The sequence below is a fragment of the Mugil cephalus genome, chromosome 9 (genome assembly GCF_022458985.1).
Source record: "Mugil cephalus isolate CIBA_MC_2020 chromosome 9, CIBA_Mcephalus_1.1, whole genome shotgun sequence".
Classification (NCBI taxonomy): Eukaryota; Metazoa; Chordata; class Actinopteri; order Mugiliformes; family Mugilidae; genus Mugil; species Mugil cephalus.
In genome coordinates this window covers 7,001,886-7,026,222 of record NC_061778.1, presented here as the reverse complement: position 1 = coordinate 7,026,222, position 24,337 = coordinate 7,001,886, and the positions used below count along the sequence as shown (strand labels likewise).

The 24,337-nt window shown below is 41.6% G+C and overlaps 3 protein-coding genes across 3 annotated transcripts; 1 reads left to right on the top strand and 2 right to left on the bottom strand.

The window, feature by feature from the left end:
- Positions 1-212: 212 nt before the first annotated feature.
- Positions 213-14,552, bottom strand: LOC125013032 (protocadherin Fat 4). Its single transcript, XM_047593298.1, has 16 exons — positions 14,334-14,552; positions 13,978-14,218; positions 13,496-13,837; positions 11,131-12,044; positions 10,878-11,052; positions 10,624-10,804; positions 9,763-10,013; positions 5,345-9,676; positions 5,160-5,261; positions 4,365-4,666; positions 4,191-4,276; positions 3,905-4,084; positions 3,629-3,756; positions 3,317-3,534; positions 2,970-3,228; positions 213-2,307 (listed from the first exon to the last, which is right to left on the bottom strand). Exons 1-16 carry the CDS (start codon positions 14,385-14,387, stop codon positions 992-994), a joined length of 9,081 nt encoding a protein of 3,026 aa, XP_047449254.1. The 5' UTR covers positions 14,388-14,552; the 3' UTR covers positions 213-991.
- Positions 14,553-16,223: 1,671 nt separating this feature from the next.
- hmgb1b (high mobility group box 1b) lies at positions 16,224-18,710 on the bottom strand. The gene is made up of 5 exons (XM_047595066.1): positions 18,544-18,710; positions 17,410-17,565; positions 17,173-17,318; positions 16,892-17,066; positions 16,224-16,804 (listed from the first exon to the last, which is right to left on the bottom strand). Exons 2-5 carry the CDS (start codon positions 17,554-17,556, stop codon positions 16,670-16,672), a joined length of 603 nt encoding a protein of 200 aa, XP_047451022.1. The 5' UTR covers positions 17,557-17,565; positions 18,544-18,710; the 3' UTR covers positions 16,224-16,669.
- Positions 18,711-19,404: 694 nt separating this feature from the next.
- LOC125013860 (testis-expressed protein 26-like) lies at positions 19,405-21,966 on the top strand. The gene is made up of 7 exons (XM_047594768.1): positions 19,405-20,168; positions 20,433-20,517; positions 20,608-20,770; positions 20,877-21,033; positions 21,162-21,332; positions 21,416-21,577; positions 21,668-21,966. Exons 1-7 carry the CDS (start codon positions 20,156-20,158, stop codon positions 21,796-21,798), a joined length of 882 nt encoding a protein of 293 aa, XP_047450724.1. The 5' UTR covers positions 19,405-20,155; the 3' UTR covers positions 21,799-21,966.
- The last annotated feature ends 2,371 nt before the right edge of the window (positions 21,967-24,337 follow it).

Sequence of the window (24,337 nt, the reverse complement as noted above, 5' to 3'; positions counted from 1 at the left end):
TCGCTGTTACTAAGAAACAACTGGAGTCCAGGCACCGAAACCTGGTGTTGTGGTTCACATTTTGTGCCAGGTAATATTAATTTATGCTGCATATTTTTTTGATGAAGTCATACCTTATACTTTACGTTCCAGAGGGCTGTCAGATAAGTTTATGGATGTTGCTTTGGCGTAGTTACGGTCGGCAGTAACTATTTCACTCGTCATCCTTTTAACGTCCGGTCGGACGCCACAGTATTTTATGGCTAACGTTACTTCTCAGTAAAGCTCCGCTAGCGTTAGCATCTTTTAGTTAGCTACATTTATCATAACTGAAGTGATCTAAAACTGACTTACGCTAACTGAAACGGAGGCCAGTCCACTTTTCCAAAGACATGCTAGTTCGTGTGGATCGTTGTCGAGTACATTTATCCTTAATTTGATTTGATAATGCACATTTTTCCCAGTCTTGCTGTGTTTACTGCTAGATTTCATCACGTTTTTTTTTGCCACTTAGGGGGGCGTGGCCCCGGGGAGGAAGTGACGTCAATGCATACCCTCTATTTGGTGATTTATTTTGCGTTAACAACACTTTTTTGCAAAACTTTTTATTGGCCTTTTCCACTTAACAGGTGCCATGTTGCAATGTACATTAAACAGCATCCTGTATGTTCAGGTAAAAAAAATAGCTAAGTCTTAAGAAAATAAACATGACCATCATGAAAAGTATAAAACATCTGCAGTGCAAGTGCAATAGATGCATTTAACAATATCATTCATTAATTTTCTGTAACCGCTTGTCCTCTGGAGGGTAGCGGGGGGCTGGAGCATATCCCAGCTGTCATTGGGCGAGATGCAGGGTACACTCTGGACAAGTCCAGACTCCACACAGAAAGGCTCCAGTCAGCAACACATGCCACCCCCAACAATATCATTATATTAGAAATATGTTGTTCATTAATGTGCAAGAAACATTAATCCATCTGACCTATCAGCTACACCAGTGTATTGACAATCAAATAATTTCCTCTATGTCACTTTGAATATCATAGCCGTGACTGGGTTCAGTGGGTAGACACGCAATATCCTCAAAGACTGGAGCGTAGCTGCTAAAAGGAAGGTGCAAATTTAAAATATGTTCCCACTGTTCAAACATATCGGTGGATATACTCGCAGCTCTAACATGACCTGCAGCACAGAGGCAGGTTTGCTGCCTTAAGTTGCAGGCTAACATGGATGACTGGTAATGTGTGTGTTTCCTGCCACAGTTGGTAGAAAACTGCCCACAATCAGACTCTGAGCAGGTGAATGTGCTGCCTGTCTCACTCTCAGATGAGATATCCGTCACTGTCGGGGGCCCAGACTTCAGCCGTGCTTGATGTGGCAGCGTTTGCTCCAGAGGAGTGTTCAGTTTGCTAATTTCTTCAAAGGTAAGACTCTGTATTGGCTCCAGGAGATCTGGTTGTATGAACTGCTTCATATAATAAGGTAGCTTTGGCTCTGCGTCGAGCTCAGTCAGCAACTGTTTGTTTAAGAAAGAAACATTATGAGTCTGTTTTTCTTCGATGGAGCTTTCCTTCTTAAAACCCGCAAACAACATCCTCAAATCTCCCCACTGCCCAGGACCGTTGTCCACACACTTTGTGCTGTATAAATGCTTGTGCCAGCTGAGTTTCAGAGAGGTGTTGTCTGAATGAAATGCACTACAGATGCTGCTGATCTCATAATACTCCAGCTCACTATTCGACACCGGCTGTACACTTGGCAGATTGACATCACAGTAAAACTCCTGCTGATCTGCGCTCATCGGCTCATGTAGTTTTCCTTTTTCTGGAGACACTCTGTGAGCCTCTGTGAGCATTGTGTTGGCATTAAAACAGAAAGCTACATTATCTTTCCCTTGCTCGGTTTTCTGCGTCAAGCTCTCACTCTGACACTTTACATCCTTCTGCCTCGCCTTGTAAAAGATATAAACCATTCCAATAATCACCAGGAGGGAGACAAGAGGAAGAACCACAGCTATGAGCCACAGAGGAACGCTGCCCTTCATTGCAGAGCACATATCCTGGGTGTCTGTTGCGGAGATGCAGATATCGCAGGAGTGGTCCGAGACGTTATGTAAACAGATGCAGGATCTGTTCTGCTCAGCAGATCCACAAGTCCTCTTGGCAGTGTGCTCCTCGTAGCATGGAGAGGAGAGGCAAACGCCTGCAGAGCTGCAGCTGGACTGGGTGAGCGTGGAGCTCGGCCATACGTCCGCCATTAAGCTGTGTCCACTGACGGGCAGAGTGTAACCGGTCACATTGAAATACTGCACGCATCCAGTGAACCCTGTTGCAAAAATAAGGAAGACAGTTCAGAGCCAGTATTATTGATAGATCAGTAAGTCAGCATGCTGCTATGTAAGGATCAGAAAGAATAGCCGGCCAGAAATACAAAACTAGGAGATACTATATACACCGATCTGGCATAACATTATGACTTGTGCCTCCAAAACAGTTGTGACTCTTCAGAGAATGGACACGGGCTTTCTCAGGGTGCTCCACAAACGTGGGGACCTTTTGGTCCTGTGGATTGAGGGGAGGGGCCTCTGTGGATCCATCTTGTTCTGCTGCATCCCACAGATACTTGATCAGTTTGGGATCTAGTGAATTTGGAGGCCAGGTCAACATTTTGTGCTGTTCTTCATGTTTTTGAGTTGTTTCTAAACCGTTTTTGTGTATGTGTCAGGCTGCATCCGGCTGGGGATGGCTGCTGCCATCAAGGAGTGTCATTGCTATGGGGTGGGGGTGCCTGGTCTGGTCTATGTGGGTGCTACATGTCTAAGGAACATCAACCTAAATGCCAGGTCCAAAAGTTTCCCAACAGAACAATGCATTGTCACAAGATGGTCAATGTTATTTACTTCTCCTGACAGTGGTTTTAATGTTGTGGCTGATCGGTGTATATATTCATATTTTGATTTTAGTAATCAGATTTATGCTTATCTTTACCTGACTGAAGGAGCTGTGTTTCGCCCACTGGAGCTGCACCTAGCACGATCTTTTCCACACTAACTGGACTTAGATCTATGCTTTGACCGGTGTCGTTTAAGACTGGTTTACCGTCCACGTAGAGAAAAGTGATTTGTCCATTGCTGAACAGCGAGAGCACATGCCAGAAGCCATCAGCCACAGGAGGCTCTACAATAAACTCTGACAGTTGTCCCGACAGCATGTCTTTGAAAATGTACACAGGCCTTCTGTCTTTTATCTGGGAAATGAAAAGAAAAAAAGCAGTTTTACATTTGACATATAAACAGGGAGAGATAGGTAAATATCTAAACAGTTTTCACACTCACCTTCAGCATTATGTATCCTGTCTGTCCAAGAACAAACACCAATACTCCGTCATCTTTGGTCTTGAACTTGACGTTAATCACAGTTTGGTCTTTGTTGTCGGCCTCTTTTTCATCCTTCACCAAGTTCTTCAGGAGATAGTCTCTCTTGAAACTCTCCTTAATAACATATTCAATGTAGTCACTCCCGTTAAATCTCAGCACAAGCTCCTCTGACATTTCTGTTCAAAGAATGAACAAAAACTTCAAACACAATATTTAAAAGAAATGTTAAAAATCTGTTTTATTTATTTTTATTATTTTTTTATTTTTTACCTTTGGCACAGTTTCTTCCCGTAAAAGGGCTTGTGCATTCACAAAGATAGTCAGACCAAAGATCGTGGCATACACCACCATTCCTGCATGGGACGCTGTGACAACCTGGCGCTGTTGCTCGAGGACACCTTTATGAAATAAACACAAGGTGGAAAGCATGTTTGTCAAAATTCAGACATGTACCAAAAGAACACAGATACATTTTCTCTGTTAAGCCCACATGTATTTGAACATTATGCTGTTTTTCTAACCATGTTTTAAATTCTCTAAGCTTACCTGTCTAAGATATTATGTGCCGCAAGGGCCATTGAAGGTCTCAGCAGGATGCCATTAATATAAATTTTTCGAATACACCCAACAAAGTCATGGGTTTTTATCTGAGCAGGATGCTGTAAAATCACTTCAACAGTCCTCAATCCTCCAAGTGTCATATTGGTGTTGCCGACATCTAGTGTCCTGGTTGGATGTAAAGAAGACAGAAAAAAAAATTAGAGATGTTAAAGGTGCAGACACAAGGCTACAAGCAGAAATGTAAAATTTGTGACTTTCATTTCACTTCTACCTTTCTGAGCCGCTGCCATCGCTCTTTGAAAAACAAAATCCTTTAGTTTCAACATCTGTGCAGTTGTCCACATGCAAAGAAACCATCTGTGAAGTGCAAATACCACTGTGATTTTTTTTTCCATTTCCTTCAAAAAATGACTTCTTGCTGTGTGGTAACATATTTTAAACTCACGTTGCCAATCCTCCTGGCAGTGACACTGTGAAAATGCCCATCTGCAACTTGTTTGTGCGTCTGCAGCCTCACTGGTCCTGAGCCCAGGTCATAGGAGAGAAGCACAGCTCCATCCAGGATCTCCAATGCAAAGAACTCCCTGCTGGATGGTCCTCCGGGATTGTAGAGGAGGAGGGAGTTCCTCTGCACCGTCGCAAACTCTAGAGAGATTAAATTAGTCCTGCGGTCCAGTGGGGGAAGCTCCATGAAGGACAGCTCCTCAAAGCCGTAGCTATGCTCCTCACAGTGAACTCCACTGACCCCTAAAACACAATGAATCACAGTGTTTTAATAAATGCATTCTTACAGTTGTAGCACAAAACGTTCAATCTAGAGTTAATGTTTTGAGGAATACACTACTAACCACTAATACACAAACAGTTAATTTGACCTTGAGCACTTGTTATATGTAGCAGTCAATTAGCTTAGTTTAGGAATGCAAAATGATTGGTAATAGGGAAACAGATGTCCTGTTTAGCATGCTAGCACCTTTAAAACTCACAAATTAGTAAATATCTTTACGCTTTATGTTGTACAGATCACACAGAAAAAACAATGTGTAAATTAGTGATTTAGTATTTAATTTGCTCCAACAACACCAGGCTAAAGTTGTCACTTTTTAAGCTAAGCTAACAAACTAACCATTTACCTACAGTTTGGAGTTTTCTCATTTAACCTTTGCAAGACAAAAAACAAATGTCCTTCCTTAAAAATATTTTTTTTCTATACATTTCCATCTTTATGCATTATTCTCACCAAAAGAGCAATTACAGGTGAATCCTGTCTGTGAACTGATGCAGGTGCCCTGAACACATGGCGTTGATCTGCAGTGGTCTATGAACTGCCCACATGTTTCCCCTAGACAAATAAAACAGATTTTTAAGACAATCTGTCTTTTCACATATATTTTTTTTTTGCTTTCTCCATGTGCCAAAGTCTACCTTCAAATCCAGGCACACAGTGACAGTGATATCCATCTTCAGAGGGAACACAAGTTCCACCATTTTGACACTTCACCTTCAGGCATTCGTCTACATCAGCAGAGCAGACGGAGCCAGAGAACCCGCTTTGACAGTGACAGTAGAAACTTCCCCCGGCGTTCACGCATGTGCCTTCATTCTGACAGGGATTTGCCTCACATTCATCAATGTCATCTTCACAGAGCGTACCTGTAAATCCAACTAGACAGGTACAATTAAAAATCTCTTTCTGCGGTGCCACAAAGATGACGGCCCCACTTTCCAGGACAGCAACCTCCTCCCTGATGTAAATGTTTTTGTTGCACGATGCCCTATTTTGACAAGGGCTGGTAAGACACGGGTCACTGGTGATGTGAGAAATCGTCACATTGCTCTGAGCCTCCAGTAATTTCTTATGTCCCACTGATATGCCGCTCGCTACCTCTCTGCTAAGATACTGACCGTTGTAATTTTTGACTGCAGCCAACAGAAGGATTTCATTTCCAATGTGTTTGATTCCAAATACATGAGTCTTAGAAGCCTGGAGGTTAAACAGACTGTCCAGAGCTTTCACAAACCTCAGATACTTATTAGACAAGAACTCTTCCACAGAGGGTGATGAAACGTAGAATAATATACAGCTGTCTACAGAAGCATTTGTGAAACCCTTGTAGTTGACATAGATACTGTTGTTTACTGGGAAATGAAGCTGGTCCGTAGCTTCGACTGTGACATTGAACGTAGCCTCGCCATGAAAAGGAGAAGACCACAGCTCGCATGTGCCATTAGGTATCGTGAACATGTTATTTGGCCCACTTTTGATAGCGCAGATTAATGCATCTGACTCGTCTTGATCATCAGGATGGACATTACCAATCATGCCTCCTTGGAAAGAGCTGCCAAAATATTTCACCTCAATGACGATATTCCTAGGGATTGAAGGGTTATCATTTTCATCCACGATCCTGATATGGAACATTGTTGTTGATGATAATGGTGAGGGAAAGCCTGCATCCCGAATAGCCACCAGGACTTGATATGATGAGGTTTGCTCTCGGTCAATAATCCGTGTCGTGAGTAAAAGGCCATCAGGAGTGAGTGAAAAAGCACTGCCTGCTGAGGGATTTAATAACCAGTATGTAAAAGGACCCTGGTTCGGTGGCAAATCAAGATCAGTTGCATTTAATCTGGCGACTATGGTGCCTTCGGGCTGATTCTCTTTCACCTGAGCCTCAGTCGATGTGAGTTTGGGGGCATTATCATTGACATCAGCAATAGTTACAATGACGTTAGTGGTCCCCGTAGCTGGTGGAGAGCCATTATCAGTGGCCGTAACAGTCAAATTATAAACAGGCCAGGTTTCTCTGTCAAGTGGGGAGTTTACCGAAATAACACCAGTGGAGGGGTCAACAGAGAAAGAGAAGTTTGTGTTTCCATTTTCAACGCTGTAGAAGAAGCGATTCCAGTCCAAGATGGAGTCCTGATCTGTAGCGCTAACAGTTAGCACCGACGTCCCAGCTGGACTTTCTTCTGCTACATCTGCTACATAGTGTTCAGAGGTGAACACGGGTGCATCGTTTGTGTCAATCACACTGATGTGGACTAAAGTCTCATCTACGTCCATGCCAGTAATAACACCAGAGTTCTTTGCCAAAACTTTTAAAACAACACGGCTATTGCCTTGTTTCCTCAAACTGCCCGTTGTATATATTTCTCCAGAAAGCAGATCAACATCGAAACCTAAACTTTTATCCTGACCAAACATCACGTAAAACACCCGGCCTTCAGGACCTCGGTCATGATCTACGGCTGTCACTTTGCCAATCACGCTTCCAACAGGCACATTTTTAAATACTGAAAAGTTAAATTCTTTTATCCTGAATGTTGGTGTGAACTCATTGACGTCTGAGATTTGAATGACGACATGTGCTAAACTGAATAAAGTATGTCCGCCGGTGTTTGAAGCTTTGATCGTTAAATCAAACACTTGCTCTCGCTCGTAATCAAAGACCTCCAAAGTGGTGATGGTGCCATTTCTTGAATCAATTGCAAATTTATCCACATATCCAGCTATGAGAGAGTAGGCTATCTGTGCATTTGCTCCTGAGTCAATATCAGCAGCCCTCACAGCTAAAATGTTTGTCCCAATTTCTGAGTTTTCGGGCACTGATGTGGTGTATTCTGACAATGAAAAGACTGGAGGATTGTCATTCACATCCATAACTATTACTGTAACATTCAATATGCCACTTTTAGACACCCAGCCACCATCTTTGGCTATGACTTGGAGGTGATAAATAACTTCTGTTTCAAAGTCAAGCTCTCTGATCAGTATTAGCAGTCCAGAGCCTTCTCCGACAGACAGTGGTAGATATCGATTTTCCGGGGTAATGCAGTACATAATCGCACCATTGGGACCATAATCCTTGTCTTCAGCTTGAACTTTTCCAATTACTGATCCTACAGGCAAGTCCTCTGGGACAGAGAACGTAACATCTGGTTCGCTAAAACTCGGAGAAAATAGATTTCTCCCGGTAACTTCAAAAGTGATTTGAGTCTGTGACGTTAAAGATGGGAAGCCCTGATCTTTGGCTACGACTACTAAAGTGAGCAACAGATTTTCAAGCTCCGCTAAAGTTTGATTTAAGATTACTTTACCACTGTTAGCCTCAATTGAAAAGAGACCAGATGCATTACCCCCATTCAAAGCATACTCAATATTAGTGCTGCTATTGGTGTCCAGATCCATTGCTGTGAACTGAACCACCTCCGCTCCCACAGCCAGGTGATAAGGAACAGCAATGAGAGACTGTGAAGGAAAAAACACAGGTGGGTGGTGGTTTGGTTGTTCTAATCTCACTGTGACGGTGGCATTACTATAGAGTGGAACTTTGCCACAATCAGAAGCAATAACTGTAAACTGATAGATTTCAAAAGCTGAATTATGCAGCATCAGCGGCTGCTTTGTATAGATTTCACCAGAGGAGGTATTCATCCAAAACTCCTCGTTTTGAGGTTCAATAATGTAGAAAATTTCACCATTGTTCCCAAAGTCTGCATCTGTAGCAAGAACCTGCAAAACAAACACCTCTTCATCTTTTGTTTCAGGGAGCACAACGCTATAAACATGATCAGAGAATACTGGCATGTTATCATTGACATCTAAAATGATTATAGTGACATCTGTGCTTATGCTCCATGCTGAATCATTTGCATTCACTTTCAGGACATAGTGATCCTGCACTTCCCTGTCCAGATGTTTTTCAACAGTGATGTAACCCATGGTGAAGTCAATTTTAAAAGGCATGTCGTCACTATGCTCGATTATGGAGTAATTAATTCCTGCATTAGCATCGGTGTCGTCATCCGTTGAGGTGACTTGTACGATTGTGTATCCAATAGGGGCATCCTCAGGCACCTCAGTGAGGAAAATCTCTGTAAAACGGGGTGCATTGTCATTTCTGTCTAAAACACTGATGATAACAGTTGCTCTATCTTTATGAAGAGGGTTGTCGAGTTCCGTAGCTTCAACTGTTAAATTGAATTCAGGAAGCCTCTCTCTATCCAAAGTTGCAGTTGTGCTCAGTAAACCGCTTTCAGGGTCAATTGTGAAAAAGTTATGAGTGTTCCCTCCTGTGATGTTGTACTGCACCATACCGTAATGGCCAGAATCTGCATCAACAGCGAGAAGATCACAAACCCAGGATGGCGGGGAGTTCTCAAAAACCTCACACCTGTACTCAGCCTGGGTGAAATGCGGAGAATTGTCATTAACATCCGTTAGGTTGATGTGAATTTCTGCAAATGATGAGAAGGGAGGAGAGCCCGAGTCTCTGGCTTCTATCAACAAAGAAAACTCGTTTCTGTTTTCATAATCCAAGGGATTCTCCACTGCCAGTGCTCCACTTAATTGCCCCACATGAAACGTGTCTTCAAAGTTTCCAGATGCGACATAAAAAGAGACGGGTTCAGCTCGGATGCTCTCCGCGGAGACCATGGCCACCAGTGTTCCCACCGGTTCATCCTCAGAAAAGGAATAACTCAGAACATCCACATCCATCTCAGGGAAGTCGGAGATGTTATGAAACCTGATACTGACAGTAGTAGTGTCAAATTTGGGGTTTTCTCCAGCATCCTCCACATGCACGTTGACGATAATATCGTCTGTTCTTCGGAGAGCATTTGAAGTGAATATAGTGCCACTGTATGGATCGATGGAAAACAGGTCTGAACTCTGTCCATATAATGAGTAATATAGCTCTGCATTCATTTCAGTGTCTCCATCTGTTGCTCTTACTGCACAAACAACTGCACCTATAAAAAAAACAGAAACGCCATAAAAAAGATAATAATAGGTAGTTTGCATATAAATATGTGCATGTTAAGAGGTCATATCTCACCTGGAGCCAACTCAGTGGGCACATAGGCCACGTAGGGCCCGTTCATAAACTGGGGCCAGTGGTCATTGACATCTTCTATAAGAACAGTCACAAGCACAGAGCTCGACAGAGGTTGAGTAGGATCCTTGTCACTGCAGATAACTGTCAGCCTGTAAATGGCGACTGTCTCCCTGTCCAGGAAATTGGTTGTGAACAGTTCTCCAGATGTTTCCTCAATAGCAAAAGGTACATCGAGGTTTTCCATGAAATACCTAAATGGAGAGGAGTGCACATACTATGTATAAAGCAGCAACGGAAGTTGATAAAGATACAAGGATCACGCATAACATCATGACCAGCTTCCTAATATTGTGTAGGTCTCTCTTGAGTCTCTAAAACAGTTGTGACTCATCAGAGAATGGACATGGACCTACTGAGGGTGTCTTGTGGTGTCTGGCAACACAATGTTGTTAGTGGGGGATTTTGGGTCCTATGGGTTGAGGGGAGGGGCCTACAGATACTTGATTAGTTTGAGATTTAATGAATTTTGAAGCCAGGTCAACACCTTTTTCTGTTTTTCATGTTTTTGAGTTGTTCCTAAACCATTTTTGTGTGTGTGTTTGTGTCACCCCACATCCTGCTGCTGCCATTGCAGGATGCAGTGTCCACGCAAATGCCAGGTACAAAAGTTTCCCAGCAGAACACTGAATTATCACAAGATGATCAATGTTATTTACTTCTCATGTCTCATGTCACTACTTCACACAACATTTAATGTTGTGGCTGATCGGTGTATGTTTCTCTGAAAGGACTTCTTCAAATGAAGTCAATACAACTCTCACAGTGATGTGATGTTTTTTGAATTTGTATGTATTATTTTACCTTAATTCCCCATTAACGCCATCATCCAAGTCAGATGCAGATATCATGGCAAACACTGTGCCTACAGGACAGTCCTCGTACACTATGGTGTTGTAGACTTCCTCTGTAAACTCCGGCTGATTATCATTGACGTCATCCACTACAACGTGTAGAGTCAGAGTGCCCGTTAATGGTGGCAGTCCTTCAAATGACAAAATTACATTCATTATTATTTATCATTTGTTTTATTTCAGTTCAACTTTGATCTAAATTACCTGAATCAACAGCAGTGATAGTGACGATATACAGCGATTCCTTCTCCCTGTCTAGGCTTTGTGAAATATGGAACGTGCCATTGGGGGTGATGAAGAACAAATCATCCTCATTTCCTTTCTCTATAAAATAATTCAGCTGACTGTTGACTCCTAAATCATCATCCAAAGCTGACACCTGATAAATAAAAATAAAAACAAGATTAACACTAGAACTAAGTTTCAGTGAACTCATTGTTTAGTGAACCTGCAGCACCTGATGTGTTAGTTGGGTCAGGTCCTCCTCATTCTCCTTGACATGAATGACCAGCGTTTCTGGAGAAAATGTGGGTGCAAAGTCATTGACGTCCCAGACTGTGACAGTAATAGTAGCAGTAGCAGATCTGGGTATGTTCCCTTGATCCACAGCGGTCACGATTAAGGTGTAGTTGGAGTCCGTCTCTCGGTCCAGTTGATCCATGACAGTGACTACACCTCGAACTCTGTCCACCACAAACGGACTCGTCTGGTGCAACGTGTATCTCACTTGTCCATTTAACCCGATGTCTTGATCACATGCCTGAACCCGAAACAGGCTCGTTCCCCTGGCGATGTCCTCTCTGACTGCTATGCTGTAGTTGCTCTGTGGCAGCTCAGGGTCGTGGTCATTTGCATCCTCCACGTGCACCGTTACATTCATTGTAGCAGCCATCTGGCTTGAGCCTCTATCCACGGCTCTTACTGTAATACTCAAGATATCAATCTCCTCTCTGTCTAATATCTTCTCCAGGTATATTTCCCCGCTTGTGTTATTAATGCTGAATATTCCACCGGATGTGTTATCTAAATAATACAAAACCTCCCCATTGGATCCCGTGTCTTTGTCCTCGGCTAATACAGTCATTACAACAGAATGTAGTGCGGTGTCCTCAGGTATGCTAACAAGTCTTTCTGAGACAAATGAAGGAGCGTTGTCGTTGACATCTTCAATTAGTACAAAAACATGTGCCGTGCTGGTGAACTGTAAAGCCGTGGGCTGGGCGCAGTCATTGGCCGTAATGGTCAGATTGTAGGAGGAGTGTCTCTCTCTGTCTAACTCTGTGTTCAGGCATAAACTACCAGTTGGGTGTATGATGAACGCTCCCTCTTCATCGCCACTGGCTATTTTCAGTTGCAGTTCTCCGTTCTCACCTGGCATAGAGGAAAACATGACACGAGTAATTAAAAAAAAATGAAACGGCCTCATGATAAAGACTTGTGGTGTAAAAGGAAGGAAGACATCCATCATCTACTTCTTTTTTAAGCATGAACAGACTTTGCTTCTGCCTCTTAACCTTCCTTGCCTTGTAGTTACTCTCCCTGTCTCACTTTGTATTCCTCTCCTCCTCCTCTTCTTCTGTGTTTCTGTTTTCCTTTGATCCCTCAGTCTTCATTCCTCTTCTATATACTTCATCAGATTTCCTTGTCAGCTATGGTCACCTCAGCCCTCAGATCCCAGATCTCTGAACCCTTCTCTGTTGGCTTCCCTTAACATTGTCTGCTACAAACCCACAACTCTTCCTCTGGTTCCCTCCTACCTGTCTGAGACTGAGCCTTATCCCAGGTCCTCAGCTTAAAATAAACTGTGAACCAGTTACTCTACATCCTGGGCTTGCACTTGGGTTCACTTCCCTAACCGTGACAGTTATCATATCAAAACAAACCACACTTTTTCCCCCCTTTCTTTCTTTTTTTTTTTCTTTTTTACCAATTTGACCTTTTGTATAAGTCAAGGAGCCAGATCAAGGAGCACTGTCTACTGATTGTAAGACATGATTACCATAAAAGAACTGTAATCAAGCATTCATTAATAGCACAAAAAAGTTCTGTTTTGTCTTTGCAGGCCACCATTTCTTCTTTAATGCAAACACACTTTTCTCAGAAAGTTATAATTAAATGAAAATCTTAAAAAAAAAATAAAAAAGTGTGTGTCTGTGTGGATGTGGTGTGTGTGTGTGCTTTTTTCACTGCAGAAAATCAACTGAATGATACTGATTGCTTTCGGTTTGAGATATATGAACTGGAAATATGGGATTGGTGTTGTTGCTAATTACAAAAAAAATAAATAAAAAAATGCTATCACATGCCAATGGCATTTAATTAGCCTCAGCTGAACTGTGATAAGCTCGGATGGTTGTGGATTAATTGCTTAGACCCCAAAGTCTCCTGCTGGAGGAGCTGCTCTACTATGAAAAGGGGAAGAGGGAGAGTGAAATTTGATGTGCAACCTACACAAGTGGTAACTCTAGCTTTGAAACTACTAACGTAAAACCAATAGGACATCTTTACAAATATGTATTCTACTAAAAATGTACTCTTTATAGTTTTATAAATTGGTAAATGTACTTGTGTAAATGTAAATGTGATTTATTTTTTCATCAAATGAGAATAACGTTACAATGTGTGTGTGTATATATTAAAAAAATGTCAAATCAACCAAATATTTTGTGACCCCTCTGCAGTACCTCCGCAAACCCCCTAGGGTTCGACCCCTTGTTGAAGATCTGTGATTCAATGTATTTATATTGTTTTACCTTTATTGAGTTTTGTGATTTACATGATTTCCCTAACATCTACTGAATGTCATATTTCAGATGCCTTACCATCATCTTTATCAGACACATTCAATGACAGGAAGCAGACGCCGGCGTGTGTGTCCTCCGGCAGCGACGCATAAAAGGCGCCCTGACCGAAAACCGGGGGGTTGTCGTTGGCGTCCAGCACGTTGAAGTAAACCCTGACACTGGATACCTGCGAATCCCCCTGCTGCGCCTCCACCGTGAGAATGTAGAATCTTTGTGTTTCGAAGTCGAGGCTGCGGGATAATAGGAACTCCCCTGAGACGGGGTTGAGGAGGAACAGGTTCTCTCCGTCATCCTCCTGAACCGAGAATGTGATAGGCGTGAGACCCTCAAACAGTGCGTCTAGCTTCCCCACAACTGTTCCTGTCAACACAGTGGACAAAACATAATTACAGGGTCCAAAATAAAATAATCTTATCCACCCTACATATTAGAAATTACGACCTGGTAGTTAAGTTGCTTGTGTGTGTGTGTGTGTGCTTACAGTAGGAGAGATAACCAACCTGGTATTGTGTCTTCTTTCACTTGAAATGAATAAACAGTTTTGGAGAAAGCCATCTGTGATCGCCATCTGTTGTGAGAGTGTAAGCTGACTGTGCCATGCTTCAGCACAGTATCAGCAGATGTATAATACCAGGAGGTGAGCGTATGCTGCCCTGGAACAATATCTGAAAGCTCCCTGTCACTGCTTACATTACCTTTATTTCCAGGTGAAGGTTCATGACGGGATGCAACATTAAACACCTGAGGAAAGAAAAAAAAAACACAAACACATAAATGTAAAAATATACAGCATCTGAAGCATTTTAATGATTGTGATTGATAAAAAAGTTGTTATCTCAACATTTGCAGCACTTACCACAAAATGCAACAGTATAATTGGATATTTTCTCCATTGTCCAGTGGAGTCCATTATAAAGTTTACCTCCAGAGTGCTTCTTTCTTGGTCATAATCAAACAGGAGAATAAGATCCAAAGTAAAAGCGAGTCCTTGAAGCTGCACAGTGTTGCAAGGCCAACAAATGGGAAACTATAAAAGCTGTATCCATAGTGATTACTCAAGCTTCTCGGCTTGTAATCCTGCCCGACACGCCCCCTTTGACATCACACTATGCAAATCTGCAGCTGAAGACACAAAAACAAAACAAAAAGTTCTCAATGCTCCAAAAACGAAGCACATTAAAAGTTTGCAGTTGCTACATGCGTGCATCAAAAGAAAACACATCCCATGAGCGTTCAATTAATTAGCCCACCCACTAGCTTCCTTCACAAACCTCAGCCAGAGACTGTGTTTTGCTGAATCAGCCTGTTTTATATTCTCTCCATGGATTTTGCTCTGGAGGTTACTCAGTGTGGACATGAAATGAACTCTTTGAACAGTTGCCTGCAGTAAGGTAGCCTGGAGGGAGGCTTTCTTGTTGCATGTCAGATGGGGGATTCATTCAGGAGGGGAGGGTGCTGGGCTTTCATTCAATGAGTAAAAGGAAAGAAAAGACAGGAAAAAAAACTGAATCACAGGAGAGAGAAGTGTACCAACTTCACTAAAACCCAGGTTCCTTAGAGCAAATTGAACTCATTGGCTTAATTATTATTTTTCTTCATCATTCAAAATTCAATTTGTGGTTTATTAAATTACCGTAACTACAGCACATAATATAACTGTTATACAAAGAAGCAGGAATAACATATTATTAATCTAGTGTTAGCGACACGCAAGAAGGCTGTTTTTGTGTTACACCTACTGAAAGGAGACCATTTATATTTGCAAACACTACTGTAAAGAGAACCATTACTGGCACGGCTAAGGCCAGCACTGCTGAGAAAAATCCGATAAACGGACATGTGAACCCCCTTTAAGCGACTGTGAGGCCACCATGACTGTGAGATTGTCTCCAGTTACAGAAAACGGGAAATCTATCCCAGCAAGGGATCACCAAAGGTCCCTGCCTCGACCCACTGGGGAAGGGCGCTCACAATACACAAAAAGGACCTTTTCTTTTGAGGAGACCAAAGGGGGATGCACAATGTGCTGGATGTGGTCAGTGTGGTCGTAACAGAGTAGAGCCTTCTGTCCAAAATCTGTGCGCACAATAAGATTCAGGAACATTCTACCAGGAGAAATACTCTAATAGTAATAATAGGCTAATAATAATAATTATAGATTTTATTTATAATACACTCTTCCTTCAGGGATCTCAGAGTGCTATGTGTAGAAGGTGAGCTTAAAGTCTTATCTATGACTTATAGCTCATTGAATTACTATTTAAGGCTCATTTATTTTGCAAAACGTCCTTAATCTCTAACGACATAATCTGCATAATTAATAGGAAGAGAATTTTACTTTGAGACCACGGGAGAGACAACAAATTTTTGTAGTTTTGTTTGGGCGTAACACATTTGTTAACTAGAAAGCGCCTCATCATGGCGCCACCTTCTGGGATACTGAAGATACTGGGGAATAAATCTGGCAGGGTTTGGGTTTATTATGTTTTACTAAATATTTGCAGATATGGAGCTAAAAAAATAGTGCAATGATATTCCTGATTATTTTATTGTTGTCCTGGCTATAGTTTTCTTTTAATTCAACCATGTATGTAGGCTATCCAGCGAAAGCATCACTCAGATGTTTGCACTACATAATAATCTGTCCTTGCCAATTAAAAAATCCTCAGTTGTTTCTGACGACTCTTTGTCTTGCTCTCGATGCTCAATCGTGACGTCACTAAGGTGAAGGAAAAAACACAGAATCTTAAAAAAAAAAACGACCTTTATTGAAGACATTCTTGAATGTCGACAGCTGCATTTGATATTAGAGTGGTATTCAAAGAACAATAAAAAGACATCAGGACGGCACATAAAAAAATATTTTTCAGAACAAACAAAAATACACTACCAACTCAGAAATCTCATTTTTGAGTTGCAACACCTAAAGACTAGTTACTTTTCATACTGATTTGTAGTCCTCCTAAATAGTTACATAATATGGCAGGGATAAAGAACTACCACTAGAAAATTCCAAACTCAAGATATGTAGAGTTAACTTTACAAAAAAAAGGAGAATAACACTGTACATCTTAAAAACATTAAATATACACATGTTCTTGTTCAGTCTGACTTCTGTTTCCAAGATGGTGAATTGAGTATATTAGGATTATTATGGCATAAACAAAACTGCAGGTCCCATCCCTGTGAGATCTACTCATCGTCGTCGTCCTCATCGTCATCCTCCTCCTCCTCTCCTTCATCTTCTTCCTCTTCGTCGTCATCGTCATCGGCCGCAGCAGCTGATGCAGAGTCGACTTTGCCCTTTGTGCGGTAAGCAACAATATCCTGCAGAAAGCATTTTTTTTTTTTTTTATTATCATGGAGAAACCTTGTAAATGTTCAAAAGGTTGCGATTGCATGCTGGCTACTTACCTTGTCATATTTCTCCTTCAACTTGGCGGCCTTCTTCTCATACGGCTGCTTGTCTTCTGCAGACGAGCTGTTCCACATCTCTCCCAGTTTCTTTGCAGTGTCGCCGATGGTAAGTCCAGGATTCTCACCTTTTACCTTGGAGCGGAAGTCTGCACAGAACAAGAAAAATGCGGACCTGCGGAGGGAAAAATGTGTTGGCATTTAGACGACTATAATGCACTTACTGTCGGAAATAAAAAAACATCTTATTGCTTGTTGAATTGTTATTAAAAGGTACATACGGTGGTCTCTTGGGAGCATTGGGGTCCTTAAATCGCTTCTTCTTCTGTCCCTTGGGGGGGATGTAATTCTTCATTTCTCTCTCATAGCGCACTTTGTCTAGTTTGGCCATATCTTCAAATTTGCCTTTCTCTTTTGGTGACATCGTCTTTTTAGGGAAAAAAAGGAAAAGAATGAATTCAGAGAATAATAATAAATAAAAAAATATTTATTAAGATATTTATAATTACGTATTTTACCTTCCATCTCTCAGAGCATTTCTTGGAAAACTCTGAAAAGTTGACGCTGGCCTCGGGATGCTTCTTCTTATGCTCCTCTCTGCATGTTTGCACAAAGTAAGCATAGGAGGACATTTTGCCCCGTGGCTTCTTTGGATCCTTCACCATCTTCACCCTCTAAATGGGAAGGATGGAAAAAATATGCTTTGAATGAAAAAATACCTACTCATGCAGATGCAGTGGTAGAGGGGGAAATAAAAACCTAAATATCTCCCCCCTCCAGCTCTAATGTCTGCCTCTTGCTTTGTCAGTTGCATCTATTGTTTAAATCGTGTGGTGGGAGGAGGGTGTCTGGGGTGACTGATGATCCATTGTATAAAGAGGCCATCAAGATGCTCATATTACAATAAAACAAATACGCGTTATTTTACTGGCGTTATTTGTCTATTAGAGCGTAACAGAGGTCTAGTGAAGGCATTACCGTGTGTTATATTGTAAAGTAGCCCTAACAACCAGCACAGTGTTCACCCCACGGGACGATTATTAAAATGGCTGATTTGGTTGCTAACAATGGCCGGCTTCGTGTGCAACCTTTGCGGCCTGTGTGGATAATGCAGATGATTTAAGTTGCAACTGAAGCAGCGGTGAAGTCTCGGAGAGATGCTCCGGCCGTGTGACCGCACACGGCTGCCTCAGCACCAGTCAAGAGGAATAACCCCCTTCGCTGTAAATAAACCTACGACCAGCTAGCGGCTAGCGTTAGCCTTCTTCACAGCGACAACAGCCGTTATCATGCTAGCATAGCAGGCTACTCCAGTTAGCTCCCCACTCTTGGTAACCTGGTAACCCATAAACGGACGTTACGTTAGCCTCAGCGTAGCTCCTAAACCCAACATCCTTTGACGCGTATCTTAACTTTTTTTTATTGTGGTTATTATTCGCGGATGGGTAACTATGAAAAACAAGTAAGCAACGTAAACCACCAGGAGCTTGAGAGACAGTGAGTTAGCATCTTATCCAGCTCAGTCCTGCAACTAAACGTGTACAAAGGTGATGTATACTGTTCAAAAACAACATCCCAGCCCACGGTCTCATTCATGGGAGCCACCCACGCACTAGCGGCTTTATTAAGAAGATAACGTTTCTAATGCTTACCCCTCTTGCGCTGTATGAAGCCAGTTGTGCGGTTGGGTGTTTCAAACAATGGGGGGAAAAAAGTAGCACCGTGAGTCAGTGCGGTGCGCGGTCTATCTGCCGAGGAGGATCTGTCTGTGTTTATCCCGTGTGTTGGGCTCCGGCTGTCGGACATTGGCTGCCGCCATCTCCTTGGAGGATCTTATTGGACACTGGCTGTCTGGGCCCTGCTTGTTGTACGGTTGGTTCAAAACACGGTGGTGAGATGGCGCTAAACTTGAATGGCAGTCAAGCAGAGAGGAAAAATGCACATTACTGAAATTTCTCATTGTACTCTTAAAGATATGATATAAAGATACGAGTATTATTCGTCACATGGACAGTTATGTGTATATGTATGTATTTTACAATGCACAGTGAAATGTATTGCTGTACCTGCAGCCACTAGTAAAAAAAATAAATAAAAAGTACTACAGTAGAAATAGTAATACAGCCACTGGCTTGTCTAGACTATTTTCAGGGCTAGATTGCCTGGGGTGTCTCCTAAGAGTCTGCAGGTTCTGTTCAGTCCAAAAGGAGATTTATTATTGACCTTAACATCTTTAAGTTTGTTTTGCAGTTATTGTTCCAACCCCATTTTTTCATCTAGATGCAATTTCTTTTCTTTGTTTCAGTTTTTTTTTTAAACCAAATGATAGCTTTGTGACACAGTAGTTTGACATTAAAGCACCCCTAAAGCTCTGACACCACAAGATTAATATATATATATATATATATATATATATATATATATATATATATATATAGGTATAGATGTATCTTTAAGAAAAATAAATTAAAACTGAATAAAATAAAATATAAACTGTAAACTTGAGATGTAAACTTAAGTGGTAGCTCCTATATACATGAATATACAATGTTTCAAAGTGTCTGTGTGAATTAATTTATTTAAGTCCAGTTAAGGCTCAGAGGTGAGCAGACGGGTGGCATGAAAATGATAATGTCGTAGTCCTTCTGTGCAGCATCGCTCTACTGTATTGTTATTTGTGCATTAACATGTAAGCAACATAAGACTGTGAAGGCATTTTTTATTATAATTATTATCATTTACTTTGTCTTAAGCAGGTTTATAATGAAATTCAAGGTTCAAGCAGTTTATTGTCACCCACACAGAAAAGGTTACACTGAGCAATGAAATTCTTACATGTATGTATAATGTATTGTTTTGTTCTACTGACCGAAATGAATAATTAAATAAATAAAGATACTTGAATAAATGTATGTACTTACTGCCCACCATCATCGGTGACAGACATAAATAACACATCTGTGGCACTGCTACATTTTTAATGCAACATCTCCCCTGCTGAGCAGCAGCTCAGTGCAGCGATTCAAATGTTGTAGGTCTCCATAACCACAGTGCCTGGAAACATGCTGCGAGGATCAGCTCTGCCTCTGTACACACAAAGCTTGTACCAGAAAGAGACACTTTCTATCTGTTAAACCCTCTCTGAGTATCCAGTCTTTTCAGCAAGCCACCCATGAGAAGGAACTTTCATCCGGACATGGAAAGGATTTCAGGAGAGTGAGAACAACTGTAACACAAGGTGCCACAACAAAACGGTGGTCATCAATGGCAGCTAAAGGTAATGTTAAACCAAGAACATGTAAAGACAGTAATTGACTGGAGCTAACTTTAAATTGCAAGCGGATATTTTATTTGATTCAGTGGCCACCATTTAACTTTCTTACATTTTACTGTCATATGCTATGTATAAAAAATCATTTTGTATAATTTGACCTATGACATTGCCACTATTACTGTATATAGCCAGTATTTTACGTTTAGTAGTTTTGTAAAGATTCCTTTCACACTTTTAACCATGTAAAAATACTCATTTGATTTGTAGAGGGCAAACCGTGGTGGGATCCATATGAAACATCTCACAGAAAACAGTTTGTCTACCAGCCGAACTCTGCTGCAGAGTTTCTGGTGTAAGTTCTACATCAAAGTTGTGAACTGGCAAGCATATTTTCATCGCTCGTCTGTGTGTAATTCTTTGTCTGTGTTGTTGCATTATGTAGCCGCCCAATGTCAACAACATTTATAGACTCCTACTCACGGTCTGGAAGTTTTGGTTCAACTGTGTACAAGAAGGAGTTTTGCTGGAAGCCGGTCTGTAAACCTGAATGCATTCGCACAGCAACAGCCTCGGGACACAGGAGAAACAATCCACATCCAAGCCAGGTTGGTTTTAAGGCCGCGTTAGCCTCACTTTTAGATTTATATTCGAATGCCATGCTTGACCTCTCCCAGTGCACCGTAACCTTTAAGTCAAGCTATTTCTCCCCAGTCATTCATGATGTGGAAACAGCCCAGGGACGCTGCACAAAGCTCTGACTACGTTGCGTTCCCGTGGAATAGTCCCACTTCTGAGGGGGAGATCCGTAAGGCCTTGACAGCGCAGTACTGCTCCACCTACAGGTGTAACTTCATGGGCATGCCTCAAGGTACCACGTGTGTTGAGTTAATCTTTTGTGTATGAAAGCTAAGCGGCATGCTGGCATGTCCACGTTGCGCCATTATAACATCTTTGTCTTCAGCTTATTCTCCTTTCGTTGCTGAACGCTTTTGTTAGGACGTGATGATTTTAATAAAGCAGAAAGACGACTGCACAACAGGCGCCACATACCGCTCACTAACAACACGGAGATGAGGGCCAATTATCGCCAACTAAAGCAAAAACCCGAACTGCAGGAAAATCTCTCGCACTACGCCATAGCTCCAAATGTGACCTCCTGTGGTATAGGTACAGGCTAACAAACACAAAAGATTAATTTAAACACCAGTTTCAGTTATTTCTACCAGCTAATCATCCTCCGTGTGTTTCAGTCCCAACTGTTGTAAAAAGGCATGTTGACACCCAGCAGAAAGGATCTGACATGACAACCTATGACCAGTTTTGTGGAAAGAGACTCAGTAATGTCACATCTCTGATCAAGTCTCTGCTGCCTCAGGAGCTGCAGCAGTTGCACAGAATCTTACCTGAGAAAAGTCAGCATCGAATTTTGTTTTTGAACATTTTAGCAGCATTTTAACACTTTAGAGGTGACTCATGTTTGCTGTTCTATTCTTGCTTTGCAGACAAAGCGACTGTGCAAACAGTTCTTAAAAAAGATGCTTGTGCAAAAAATGAGAAGAATGTGAAACTCCCAGAAGTTGGCCGTAATTCCAGCTCACCAGAGTGGATCTCAAGCTGGCCAGGCCCTCTCTAAACCTCACTGCTTATATTAGTGGTATGATCACGACTGGTGGTGTTTTGACATACTTTTTAATGTTTCACGAGTAAAAATAATACAGCCTTAAGCACAGCGTCTGTCAGTATTTGTTGGCAGATGTGTGTAACTTGTGTGTCGTGATAATTAAATATCTGAACCAGATGTAAAGATATTTGTCTGATGTCATGTTTCATCACCACATATTTTCTTAAAGTACTCAGTCTGTTTGGAGCTCTGTTAATATAAACACCTGATACAGTGATTTCAAGACTTCCAGAGGGAATATTGCTAATGGTTTGGTCCATTCATTCATTCCCTTTGCAGCTTGAAAGAAATGTAAAAACATGCACTAATTTAATTAACTAAACAACAATTACACAAAATGGCAGCATAAACAGTGCCATTTGTTTTAATTTGCATTTCACAGTCACAGTCGAAGCTGTGCCTCTATCTCTGCAGGTGCAATGTCTTGTTTTGAGTTTTGTAGTCTCAGTTGTCACTCCTGGTTTCTTAGTTACCATGGGGCCACCTGTTCTGCTCAGGTGTAATGCTAGAGTGAGTGTCAGGTAGACTCGTGTGTCTGATTAACGTCTGTTTGGAGGTCGGACTGAAGAATGTTTCAACCCTGAAGTCTCTTTTATGTACTAATTTATTTATTTTACGTCACATCATCCTTTAATATACTGAACTTAAGAAGAATGCCATTGGGAACAAAGTGTCGCTCTTCTTCGGCTTCGGGAAGATTAGAAACTCAACATGTCACCAGGTAATCTGATATTTTTTAATATACTTCTGTTAAGTATCATTCTCCTTTAATGGCACATTTATTTTAATGAGTTAACATTTTAAGAAAACGCTGCCTTGTTTTTCTCTTGAGCCTCGTTCACAAAATGTTTGCCGTTGTCATGGAGCTTTAGTTGCCATCTGGGGCATCACTGAGTAGTTTCCTTGTAATGAAAGAAGTCTGGTCACCTGGGAAATAAACGGATCCTGTGCCACTTTCACTGACAAGTTTCTTGCAAAGCTTGATACCCTGAAAAGTTCATTTTAATATTCTCTAAACAGAGGCCAAACATACATCAGAGCGATCTAATAAAATAAGAGTGCATACATTTAACTAAAGTTACATTTGAAATCCTCCAGCATCCTCTCTGAACTCGCCGGCGCAAAGGAGAAGACAAATAACACTTCTGGGGCAGGATGTCAGGGTGATAAAGCGGATGATTTCTCAGAACCAAGAAGAGTGGGTGTCAGTGAGGACGAAAGAGAGCAGCCTGAATGGTTGGTGAGGGAGCTGCTAAAACAGAACAGGAGAAGGCACTCTGTCACACTTGGAGATAAGGTTCACTTCATGAGACGACAACACCTCGGTATTGATTCGAGCGACAGCCTCAAGGTACATTTTTCAAAATATTCATTCACATGTGAAACAATTGAACAGAGAGTCTGTGTGATTTGTTGCTATTATACATTATTACCCTTCACCCATCAGCCTACCTTTCAGGATTTGCTATTAGCGCCTGAAGATGGCACCAGAGTGCTACAGCGCTAAATTCTCCACTATATGGACCCTGTCCAAAGTGCTTGTACTCAACTACAGCTGAAGTGTATATCACCAGTCACAGAATGCATGTGAGGTAACGCCAAAAGTGTCATTTTAAATCAAGCTGATGATCAATTTACTAGCGGCCTGACAGCGCGTCGGGCTGGACAATCTATCGCAGAGCCCAGGGATGGCCATGTTTCAGGCCAAAGTAAAACAAACACAGCTGCTGAGCTAACTGCTTAAAAGGTCCCCAGCAGATTCAAATTGAAGCTCTCAAGCTGACAGCAATGATGGAATGATGTAGGAGGCTGGTGCAAATGCACCGGCTCAAGTTTGTGGCTTTTACTTGGCGACGTCAGTCACACTCCCGCTTAATGTAATGAGCAATGTGCCATAACAGATTAGGCAAAACCGACTCAGGAGTTCAAAGTTATGCATCTCTAATAAAGGGATTTGGAAAGCGGGCCAGGTTACGTGAACACTTTCAGCACTTCAATCACTCTGACTTATTAAACAATTATCTCCCCAATCCAGGAGATACCGTGGGGAAACCTTAACTCTAGTTACATCCTTGAGGAATTAGGCTGTTTATCCCTGTTATTTATTAATGATGGATCAAAGAGCTTCATGGATCAGGGATCAGTTGCTAGGAAACCGTGGAAAAATTGAAGGGAGGCCATTAACACAGAGAGCATAACCTGTCAAGTGGCCTTTGCGCGAGCACGTATCGTTGGGGATGGCCGTAACAGATGGTCATTAATACTCGGAGCTAATCATGTGTGTTGATAATGATACAACAACACTGTTAATATATCTCCTTTCTAACCTTGGTTTGTATTTTTAGCCCTCAGACTTTAGGAACTGCCTGGTGAGTTGATTTGAGTGAAGTGGAAAAAAACTAAATTGGAAGAAGCATTTTTTACGGCTTCGCTTTTATTAGATGTAATTGCTCGTTTTTATTGTGCATTGTGCTGACTTATTATGATATTT

Coding starts and splice junctions, on each gene's coding strand:
- hmgb1b (XM_047595066.1), bottom strand. CDS start 17,556: ATGGTGAAGGATCCAAAGAAGCCACGGGGCAAAATGTCCTCCTATGCT. Junction 17,067..17,172: donor AATGCTCCCAAGAGACCACC/GTATGTACCTTT, acceptor TTCCCTCCGCAG/GTCCGCATTTTTCTTGTTCT. Junction 16,805..16,891: donor TGAAGGAGAAATATGACAAG/GTAAGTAGCCAG, acceptor TGCTTTCTGCAG/GATATTGTTGCTTACCGCAC.
- LOC125013860 (XM_047594768.1), top strand. Junction 21,034..21,161: donor CTTCATGGGCATGCCTCAAG/GTACCACGTGTG, acceptor CGCTTTTGTTAG/GACGTGATGATTTTAATAAA. Junction 21,333..21,415: donor TGTGACCTCCTGTGGTATAG/GTACAGGCTAAC, acceptor CGTGTGTTTCAG/TCCCAACTGTTGTAAAAAGG.
- LOC125013032 (XM_047593298.1), bottom strand. CDS start 14,387: ATGGACTCCACTGGACAATGGAGAAAATATCCAATTATACTGTTGCAT. Junction 4,277..4,364: donor CTGCCAGGAGGATTGGCAAC/GTGAGTTTAAAA, acceptor TGCACTTCACAG/ATGGTTTCTTTGCATGTGGA. Junction 3,229..3,316: donor CAGGATACATAATGCTGAAG/GTGAGTGTGAAA, acceptor TTCATTTCCCAG/ATAAAAGACAGAAGGCCTGT.